This window comes from Xiphias gladius, chromosome 14, assembly GCF_016859285.1.
Source record: "Xiphias gladius isolate SHS-SW01 ecotype Sanya breed wild chromosome 14, ASM1685928v1, whole genome shotgun sequence".
NCBI classification, from domain to species: Eukaryota; Metazoa; Chordata; class Actinopteri; order Istiophoriformes; family Xiphiidae; genus Xiphias; species Xiphias gladius.
In genome coordinates this window covers 6,208,620-6,220,000 of record NC_053413.1, presented here as the reverse complement: position 1 = coordinate 6,220,000, position 11,381 = coordinate 6,208,620, and the positions used below count along the sequence as shown (strand labels likewise).

At 41.2% G+C, this 11,381-nt stretch overlaps 1 protein-coding gene across 2 annotated transcripts in view; it reads left to right on the top strand.

The window, feature by feature from the left end:
• zswim5 (zinc finger, SWIM-type containing 5) overlaps window positions 1-11,381 on the top strand; it is a 73,021-nt gene that overhangs the window by 46,024 nt on the left and 15,616 nt on the right. For both annotated transcript variants that reach the window (XM_040143676.1, XM_040143675.1), the window contains exons 2-6: window positions 5,234-5,421; window positions 6,432-6,600; window positions 8,109-8,257; window positions 9,824-9,974; window positions 11,167-11,343. In XM_040143676.1, coding sequence (XP_039999610.1) covers window positions 5,234-5,421; window positions 6,432-6,600; window positions 8,109-8,257; window positions 9,824-9,974; window positions 11,167-11,343 — 834 coding nt within the window. The remainder of the gene's footprint in view (window positions 1-5,233; window positions 5,422-6,431; window positions 6,601-8,108; window positions 8,258-9,823; window positions 9,975-11,166; window positions 11,344-11,381) is intronic.

The following is an 11,381-nucleotide window of genomic DNA, read 5'->3' as shown; positions in this document are numbered from 1 at the left end:
AGTGTCATGAGCTAGACACTATGTCTCTGTTAGGAACTGCCATGTTGCATGGGAAGAGCCAAAAACTGTTAACCAGATAATTAAACCAAGCATCGCTGCAGGTTTTATGTGTGAAACTGGCAAGGATAGAGGGGAGGGGTGCCAGACAGACGGACTGTGAACTGTGTCTGAGCCATTTTAGACTTGATTGAAAGTGAAAAGAGCAGCAGTGTCACCGTCACATTCATCCCTGTGGCCTAAGCAACAATAGACTTTAACCTAACAGACACAGACGGAGAGAGAAGGGGGGGCTAGGTTTGAAGCCAAGAGAAAAAGGGAAAGCAGCACTCCCAGCTGTGGGAAAGATTGAATGCTGAATATCATCTGCCATCAAAACTTCTACACTCATCTGAAATGCTAGACTGGATTTCAGGAGACAAGTGCAGTGATGACTGATGACTGACAAGACATTATTTAGACAGCCTAGAGGGAAGATAGCTCTAAAATGTTCCCCCGATGCTTTTAAGAAATGCACCCCCCCCCGACATTTGCCTTCTGCTACGATGATTTCACCACTGGAAGATCAAATTAGAACTCCTTTACGCTAAACTGTGGTTAGTGCAAATTGGCTCTACAGGTATATCCATTATAGAGACAGGGGGAAGGAATGGAAAGCCTTTTTTCTGACATTTATGATATTACCATGCGCTGCAAGACACAAAGATTGGTTGCACAGGCGGACTCAGTGGGAGGGAGAGATTTCAACAATTTGGAGGACTCTTTATGTCTATCACTGGCAGATGTATTAGCCTCTCTTTCTCCCTCTGCAGTCTGTTCTCTCTCCGTGTCACGCTCATCCTTCCTGTCATAGTCAGATGCCCTGTTTGGCTCAGTGGACAGTTTGTGCTGGTCAGTCAGTCTCTTTTGGAAATTGATCGATATGTTGGTTAGTTCACAGTATTATCTGTGAGGCTGTTCAGTAGACATGTGTAGGTATGTTGCAAGTTTACATGTTAACAAGTTGTGTTGGTTGGCATGAAGCCAGCTAGGTCAGTTGGTCAGTAAATCAGTAGATCAGCGTTCATGTTGCTTTTGATGGTTGTTGGTTCAGATGGTTTGGCCACATCCAGACGAAAAACTGCAGGGGGATGCTTTGGAACAGATTTGTTACAGGTACTAGTAAGAAAATGAAATATGATCTAGCAAGTCCATGACACCAAGACATTGCACAGCAGTTTATACTGGCAAGATCGTACAGGCAGGAGACAGGATACTTAGTAACATGAATGGCATAATTCCGTTTCTGTTTATTTTTGAGACAAAGTTTAAAATGACTGTTGTGAAAATAACTTAGTATCAGGTGTTGGCGCCATTACCAACTTTATTAAGTAAATCTTGTATTGACAATGACTTGACACACATCAAATACAATTTCATCATCAGAATTCAGTGTGTCCACTATCAGCTACATTTATGAAGTCACAGCAGGTCAGACTTTTTAGCACTACAGCCATCTTTGGCCTGATGTTACGTTCATAAAAATAATAAGAACGAGCTTTTACACAATGAGGTGTACAAATTATTATCAAAACTGGAATTTCTTGATCATATTTTCTCTTCTTACCTGTACATGTAACAGCACACTTACAGGAACCTATGCTCTTTCTCAAGGCTGTTTTTGGCTGAATGCAGTCTTAGTTGTTGTATCTGTAGGTCATTGTTTTTATAGTTGCATGTCAGTATTCCGGGAGGTAGGTAGAGATGTTGTTCGAAAAAAGTGGGCGGTTGGGATGCTGGATGTGGTGAGCTGACAAGTTTGGTCTTGGTTTACAACGTACTTTGGTCAGTTCATGTGACAATCTGTACGTTCAGCGGTGTGATTCAGTCCTTTTCAACCCTTCACATGGACGTTAGTTAGCTCCTCGACTCTCCTGAAGTTTTTCATCGTATTTTGTTGTAGTGAAAGCAGTTTCCAGTTCATTGGCTCTCAGTTTCTGTGTGTGTGTGTGTGTGTGTGTGTGTGTGTGTGTGTGTGTGTGTGTGTGTGTGTGTGTGTGTGTGTGTGTGTGTGTGTGTGTGTGTGTGTGTGTGTGTGTGTGTGTGTGTTTACAACATTTGGTTTGGAAAAACCTATTGTGGGATTTTGCCAGGGAGATGGTTTAACATGCGCTTATTAGGCTGCTCTACCATGCTGGCCCATATTCCAGAATTTAATTGTTCATGTCTGTGAATGTGTGTTTGCCTTGGTGTTTCTTAGTTTGTCAGAACTTTACACATGTTCCTTTTTTTTCAGCCCATGCCCAGAATAGCCAAGCTTTCCAGTTTGCTTGCTCGTCCTTCCTTTATGTTTCTCTCTCTCTCTCCTGTCTTTCTAGCTGTGAAAGCAGCAGTGGGTTTCTATGGTTTGGTGAGATACAGTAATCCAATGTGTACACACACACACCTCACCTCATAAATAATTGACCTGTCAGTGTGAGATGACAGGACAGACCAGATACATTCTTCCCTCCTCTATTCTCTGTTCTCCTCTCACATTTCTCCTCATATATCGTCCCCTTTATCCCCTGTCTGCTCACTATTCTTTTGCTCACCCTGCTTTTTGTTCCACCTTTACTTTACCTTACTTTTCTTCCTTAAAGTGAAATAAAAAAGACAGACATAAAATGTACACTTGACACATTTATTGACGCCCTGTCGATTTTAAAAATTTGGATTAGTTCCTCAAAGAAAATAAAAAAACATAAGACTCACTGGTGCTTAACCTTCAGTGTTCACATGAACTGAAGTAGCCAATGAAGCCAACGGTTTTACTGCATAAAAAGGGGCTGATATTTTCCAGTTTCTTCCTCACACTGGTGAAGACAAAAGCTGTCTGAGAGCCTCAGAAATTCTATTATCAGAAAACATAACAATTCCAAAGGCTACAGGGCAGACGCCAAATATCCTGAAATCCCTGTTTCGTAATGTTATCAAGAAGTTTCACAGTCATAAAACCGTTAAGTCACTTCAAGGATGTGGCGCTAAGAAGAAACTCATTGAGAGAAGTCTGGGAAGGCTGATGTGGATTGCGGGAAAAAAAACAACATGCAAGACTAACCTGGAGCAATCTGGAGTGGTGGTTTCAGCCCATATCATACACAACACAATAAACCGAGTAGGGGCTCCATGGGCGATGGCCAAGGAGGACACCACTACTGAAAGGCACAAAAAGGAAAGACAAAATTTTGCAAAACTTTCATAGATAAGCAACAGTCTTTCTGGGATAATGTTCTATGGACAGATGAGACCAAAGTAGAGCTCTTTGGGAACGCAGAGCATCAGTTTGTTTATAGGTGACAAAATTAAGCTGATAAGGAAAAGATCACCCTACCTACAATAAAACATATCGGAGGTTCTTTTGTGCTGTAGGGCTGCTTTGCTGCCTCTGGTACTGAAAGCACTGAATGTATCAAAGGAATTATGAAATCAGAAGATTACCAAGGCAAAATGAGAACAAAATGTGTCACCCAGTGTCAGGAAACTAGGTTTGAGGTGAAGGTCTTGGATCTCTCAAAGGACAACGACCCAACGCAAACATCCAGCAGCACAAAGGAATGGTTGAAAAGGAAAAGATAGACTGTTGTAAACTGGCCAGCAATGAGCCCTGACCTAAATCTTACTGAAGACCTTTGGAGAGAGCTGAAATCTGCCATTGTAGAAAGGACTCCTGCAAACTTAAAAGAGCTTGAACGCAGAAAGTACCGGCAGACAGGTGCAAGAAGCTTCTAGATGGCTACAAGAAATATTTAGAGGCTGCCATTTTTGCAGCGGTTCTGCAACCAAATATTAGTGAAGTGTGCCAATAATTGTGTCCTGGGTGCATTTTGTGTTTGTATTATTTCACTATTATGCAAGTTTTTTTAATTTTCTCTTTTTCAGTAACTTTGGACATTTTATTAGAATATTTTGATTATAAAACATTGGTTAATTTGCATTTATTTCTAAATACTGTACTTGAAAAATTCAGAGGTGCCAATAATATCAACTACTACCGTAGATACAAAATAGGAGAGGACTTAGAACAGAGCCTTTAGGTGTTCTATAGCAGAGATTTTTTTTCCTCCCTCTTATGATGCTTTATGTAGATCCACAGCTTGATGCCCACCTGGTGTTCGATATCATTTTAGCTAAGCCTCGAAAAAGGGTGCAATACCTTTTTAAATAGCTCTGTAATTTCTTCATGAGATCCATTGGAAGGAACGTGTTTATGGAACGAGTCTTTGAGAAGAAATTCATATGACTTTCTCGGTACGTCACCCAGATTGGATTGGATCATCTTGTTCACTGAAGTCTTTTTAAAGTGCTAGAATAGCACCATCAAATGCTGATTCAGTCAGTTTCTATCCTCTGAAAAAAGTTGCTGTTGATCTCATTGCAAAGACTACAGCTGTTTGACTGCTGATGGCCGACATGTATATGCATGAAAGTGAATAATGACTCAATAGTCAGTGGTCAGAATCCATCCAGCAAATTCGACATGCCAAATCAGCCAAATGGCTGCTTGTAAGGGCCAGCTAGAGCCAACGATGCCTGATGTACCGCATAAAGTACAAACAATGGTCAGCCACATACGCTCAGCAACAGCCAAACAGTGGCCAACAGCAAATAGTCTACCTGGTTTATGAGGGCTGTAAAGGTTAACTATGCAAAGCAGAATTAAAGTTCATATATTTAATCAACTACCCCTACAATACTGGCAGAGTGGATAGTGCGTGTGGGCAGGAAATGGTCACACCATAGCAAGTTCTTTTTCAATGCGCACACATGAATGCGTGGCGACATAAAGAGAGAGGTGGAGAGAGTATCAGATGGCACAGTGCCCTGGTGGAGACATCTTATTAAGATGTGTGTTTTGTACTGAAGGTTCACTGTTTGTTTTTAGAAGCTCAAATTACCACAGATGCTCCTTCTCTTCTTCTCTTATGTTGCTTTTATACGTGGTAGTCCATGCATGAGATCTAGGTAGAAGCTAAAACAAAGGAGTTGAAAAATGTTATTGATTTCATACTGTTGCCATTAATGCCTGTGGAAAGTCTTGGTCCTGGTTTCATTGCATTTCACTCACTGCTGGAAAAAAAAATTCCTATTCTTATTAAAATGTCAGTCAAGATAGTCAAATGTGCATGTTACACATTTTTAATTTCACTTCCATCCCAGTGAATGTTGACGCCAATAAAAGCTCACTCTTCCCCTCCTCTTTCTTGTGTCTTCGCAGGGTTTCACCTCAGTGGCACAGTAACTGAACCCACCACATCGTCAGAGCCAGAGGTCACCCACAAGGTGGCCATCAGCTTTGACCGCTGCAAAATCACTTCAGTCACCTGTGGCTGTGGGAACCGGGACATTTTTTATTGCGCGCATGTGGTGGCGCTCTCCCTTTACCGGATTCGCAAGCCTGAACAGGTAATAATCACAACATATAGTATGTAATCTAATAACTTAGTCATACCAGAAAAGACACACTCATATTCATGCTGGAATCAGCAACTCACTCTTTCCAACATCCATTGAGGATAAACATCCATAAATAGCAAGTAAAAGTTGTGTAAATAAGTCAATGCTTATTTTACTGGAGTAAAAAAAATAATCCAGAGTTTGGTGTCTGTACTTTTATGGTTGCAGCGCAAAGTGGGACTGCTAATGGCTAATGAAACGGATATGCCAAAATGTAATATTTCTACTATATAGTTTTATCTAACTTCATCATTTTCCTCATCCAAAGTACAATGCGAACTATGTCGCTAAAACTCAAACTTGTACATGCTAAATTCAACTAATATAAAATAGAGTGACAAAATTCCTATATTTATTTCTTTATTTTACGCTATACATTTTTTAAATCTTACTAAAGCATAGAATTATTAAGACATGGAATGCCTTATTAATGTGGTTCTTATAACTCTGAAACACTCGTCTATCCCTTCATATACAGACATTTGTGGTGTTAAAAAACACATTAGCATACAGGCAAAAGATCCTAAGAATTTCATATTGCATTAAGGCTTTTTTTATTGAAATGATCTTAGATCACATATAGCGCCACTCTCACACCAAATGCTGGCATTTCTGTAGCCTAAATAATGCTAAAAATAACAATTTGTAGCATGCCTACCTAAGACAAGCAGTAACTGTGATATGAGTCTGTAAATAAAGGAAATGAAACCTGAACAAATACAGCTTTCAAGGGTTTAAAGGGTTAATAAAGTTCGGTTTGGTCTTAGAGTTCCTAATTAAGGAGATAACTTAATTAGATGTATTTGCATTTGTGTGTTTTAAAAGAATGTGAGACCAAAAGCCTATCCCAGATTAGAAGTTTCCAAGCAATAGTTGCTGCTATGCAAACTAAGTCATAGGCTCACACCTTGACAGTAATGAAAGTTCACATGTCATTTACATGTGTGTGTCTAATGCAGGTGAAGCTGCGGCTGCCCATCTCAGAGACGTTGTTCCAGATGAACAGAGACCAGCTGCAGAAGCTGGTCCAGTATCTGATAACAGCCCACCACACTGAGGTGCTGCCCACTGCTCAGAAACTGGCTGATGAAATCCTCTCCTCCAACTCTGAGATCAACCAGGTCCATGGTGAGAGGGGAAATTTTGTGCCAACATGTTCGGTCCATGTTTTGTTTGGTTTCAAGTAAAAAAAGCACGGTTCTTTTTTTTAATGTCATAAATGCAGAGCAGTCAATAGGAAAGTACAGAGGTTTTTCCTAATTCTTGAAAAGTTCTTGCTCTGTGGAGATGCTGTCCATCCCTCTGCGCTGGTATCTTCACAGCAACAGGCCAGACTTAAAAGCTTCCAGACTTAAAACATGCCGCATGCTAGTCTACAGGCTGTCATACATCAGAGCGCCTGATTACTCCGGCGAAGCAGCAAACCAGGCTTCAAATTGCTCGTTTGATTTCGTAGTTCCAACTCTCCAGTCAGTACCTTCTTCCAGTGGCAGGGGTATGTTGAGGAAAGCAAAGAAAAAGAAATTGAATGACGAAACGGATGCAGCAGAAGGTAGAAGGAGATTTGTGGAAAGGAAGGGGACACAGAAGAAGAGACAGGAGGGATGGCACTTAGGAAAATGGGAGAGAGGAGACGGAAAGGAGTGGAAAGATGAAAGGCCTGGAGAAAATATTGAGATGAAAAAGAGGAAGAGAACCACACCAGACATGCATCAGGGAAACGACAAAACGACACACATCCTTTCACCAAACAAAACTCTTAATTTATTTCATCGTCCTCGCTAAATGTTGACATTCTCCAGCTCTCCTGTCCAGGAAGCCCCGCGCTGTGCTTCCTCTCTGTGTTTGACAAGGGGGATCATGGGGGTTGAAGTTCAGTCCACCCAGGAGCGAGGCTGTCTTTGATGGAGGAATTTTGCTGTTTGCTGCAGCATACTCCCAGGCCAGTTGGAAACACATCTCTGGGCTTTCCTCAGCTCACTTCCTGCTAGTTCAAAGCAGCTTCACCCTTTAGAGCATATCTACATTTCCGTGTAGTATTACTCAGACACAACCACTCAGTACAGAACAGAAGAAAAATAAAGTTGGCCTTATTTTCCCACAGTGAATGATTAGCCTAAAAAGAGCAGCTTAAGTGTCACGTAGGTGCACTTTAAGTTAAATGTTAAAACAAACAGGAATGACAGCAGTGAGAATCAGCACTGATTTAAATGAATTCAGAACTACAGATTCCTTTTGTTGTTTTGTTTTCAGAATGGTATTGCTAACTATCCTTCAGCAATAAAGGATTAAATCTTGGATGAAATGTCAGTATCGAGCAAAGGAAACCTATTTTTTTGTGAATGAGGCTGTCCAAAAGTAATCTCCATTTCCCATTGTCACCATCTGTTTATTTTTTTCTTTGGATACGAATTGAGGACAGGAAGGAATGGAGTGACTGAGTGAATACACAGACTAAACTGTGTTTACACCAGTTTTGATGGTGTGAGAAGGATGTTAATGTTAGATTGAAATTGTGCTCCTGTCTTCAGTTCGGTTCAGTCTTACATGCATTGCTGTCTGTATATCTTTTTATCAGTGTAGTGTTGTGTGTGCCTGTCATTAAGTGCGTTGCGTGTGTGTTTGTGTATTCCCAGGTGCTCCAGACCCGACTGCAGGCGCCAGCATTGATGATGACAACTGCTGGCATCTGGACGAGGATCAAGTCAGGGAGCAGGTCAAACAGTTTCTATCCCAGGGGGGATACTATGGCTCTGGCAAGCAGCTCAACTCCATGTTCGCTAAGGTACATATCACTACTTCCTGCCTCTGCTTCATCATAAGCTTTGATTGATTCATTTGTAAAAATTATAATAAATGTCAAGAAACCAAAATCTAAAATAACACAATTTAGAGGTAATCCCCAAATGAATGTTTTTCTCAACAGTAGCCACACCAGTGATCATTTTGAAACTACATTAAAATGTACCATTTGTGTCTAGGATAAACATAAAACTCTTACAATTGAAAAACAAAGCTATACCATTTTATATGGGATTCCTTAATTCAACAGAATATTATTTTAGGGAGAATCCTAAAAAGTTATCACAAGAAATGCTTTGAGCTCTACTCCAGTCCAAATTAAAGCAGCTCTAATGCTTATTCCTATAATAGCTATGGTTCTAATGAGGTTCAAATGTGAAAGCGGTTGCTCACATTGAAGACCCCACGGGGGATTATCACAAACTCTGCAGTTCCCCTCGACTCTATGGTGCATTTTCGCATCTTTCAACTCATTCTTTTGGTTCTACAAAGCACAGTTTTACTATTTTGCTTCACTCTCACTGCTCCGAGGCTGATAGATCCTAACTTGTAGTCCAGAGTTATTGGTCAAACTCCAAATGAACGCAATGGTGTCTTTCATTAGACCCTTACCGACCTGATAAATTCAGCCCCCCCCAAACACCTGGAGTAGATAACGCAGGCTTTCTGTTGGAAAAAAAAAAAAGAAGCCAAAATGAAAGTAAAAATAACAATCTTATAAAGTGTAACAAAATCTTTTAAAAGCCACAGAAGACAATGTGCACCTATTTTCACAGGCTGAGTAGTAGTTTTTATAATGATTTAAACTGATCCTCGTGTTAAATTTTACAACATTTTGCCCCAATATACAGTTGAGTCAGAATTTCTTCCTACGTCTTTCTTACTTCCTATTCTACCCCTTATTCTGTACTGCCAGAGAATAAATGATTCACAGTTGACCGTGCCCTTTTGTGTCCATTCTGCAATGAACTTCTTGTCTCCATGTACGTTAAAGTATGGTTTCCCGCAGGGAAAATGGCACAACAAAAAAGCGCACTTGCAGGCCCTGAGAACATCTTCATAAATGCACTTTCTCAGTGCTCTTTGTCTGTGTGAAACAAGCCCACTTAACTTGACTTATATTCTGATAAGTCTTACCTCGCTTAGTTTTAACTGGCGTTCAGTCAGTTTTATAACATCTTAGAGTCAACTTTTGAACCTTAAGTATACTAGATGATTTGTGTGTTGTGTGTGTGTTGCCAGAGATCATGCTATATCGTTTCCATTGATTTTGGACACATTCTTATCTCTCATGTATGCTCCAGCCAGAGCTGCCTGCCTCCCCTTGGCTTTTGATTTGCTTCCTAGTTGAGTCTCTATGTTTATGTTTAACCTCAGGAGATGATTTGGCTGACTGTATCTTCAGTGCATCTCGTATACAGTCACACACAGTTTCAAAGTGTTTTTTCTCTCCTGAAATACATTCTGCTGAGCAACGACGCACATCAGTACCAGAGGGAAGAGCAAACTGTTATGGATTACATACAGTGACTAAACCTGTACTCTCCAGGTGCGGGAGATGCTACGAATGCGAGACTCCAACGGCGCCCGAATGCTGACGCTCATAACGGAGCAGTTTATGGCGGACCCTCGTCTGTCGCTATGGAGACAGCAGGGCACGGGCATGACGGACAAGTGTCGGCAGCTGTGGGATGAACTGGGTAAACAAAGTCAGAGAATTGTCCTGCAAAAAACAGAACCACACAACCAGAAAGACTCATTTTTAAGGATTTTTCCACCTTGGCCAATCAGTTTCAGTTTTTTTGTCAGTCAGTGCAGGTCTTACAGCCAGGCCAACAGAAATGTCGAGTCTGTCAGTCACTGAGACAAAAGTCTAGTCACCTTGTCAGGTAAACACTTATCCAGTCAGTACGCCATTAGGTCATCCAGTCTGTAGCTTCTCCTCCTGCTCGAGCCTCGCCTCTCCTCTCCGCTCCTCTCCCTGCACTGAGTGAACAATAAAGGGCTGCCGATCAATACGGCTGCTCAGCTTCTCTGCAATCAATCTCAGCATTTAAGAGGTCAATAAGAACACTTCCTGGGTGAGCGAGGGAGATCATGACACAGACACAGACAGAAATAACAGCCAGTCAGTGTTTGTTGCCTGATAATTCCTCTCAGATGCGGACGTCTGGCAAGTTGACCCAGCTTGAGCTTTCTGTAGAACAGGTGAGGTGAGTGCAGTAAGGTAGCAGAGAAGGCCACCAAGCTGCCAGCTGGTATTTCAAATATTATTTTGATTTATTAAATGTAACAACTCTGGCCTTTGTAAAAGGCAAAGGGAAACTGCTTGAATGTATGATTTTGTGAAACATTGAGATTTTACGCTAGATTTAATGGCATGGTTGTGGTAGTTTTGAGTGCAGTTTTAGAAGAAAAAAAAAAAGAGCAGCATATTGCCACTTGACTTGACAAAACTGTACATGTATAAAATTCAAGGTTCAAATTTAGTTTTTATAAATTTCAGGGAGTCCGGAAAAAAACGGTAATTCCATGCAAAAATTCCTAAAGGATTCGATTCGAAGTGTGTAATGAGGTGAAAACCTTTATTCCCTTTAAGTACAGAGGGAAATCCTTTGGTCAAAAATACTAGCATTGTGAGGTTTCTCTTGTTGGAGCAAGAAATTGTAGAATGATGATATTTCCTTTCCTTTATAAAGAATGATTCATAAAGGTCGTATGTTTCCAAGGCTGGAGGAAGAAGAAAGGAAAGCAAAGAAGAGCCTTCTTTGTAGCATTTAGAGAATTCAGTCAGTTCTCACCATGGCTCTCCAGGTCCTGGTCACTTCTCTCAGCACTTGAAAAGCTCTGTATCCTTTATGCCCTGACCTCTGTCTGCCATCATTTCCCCAGGTGCATTGTGGGTGTGTGTGGTGCTAAACCCCCACTGTAAAAGTGAGGAGAAGAGCGGCTGGTTGAAGCAGCTAAAGAAGTGGGGGGACATGGACGTCTGCCCACTAGAGGATGGCAACTACGGCAGCGAGCTTCCGAACATCACCAATGCTCTGCCGCAGAGCAACCTCGCACAGGGTAACGAAAACACACACACACACACACACGTGTACTTA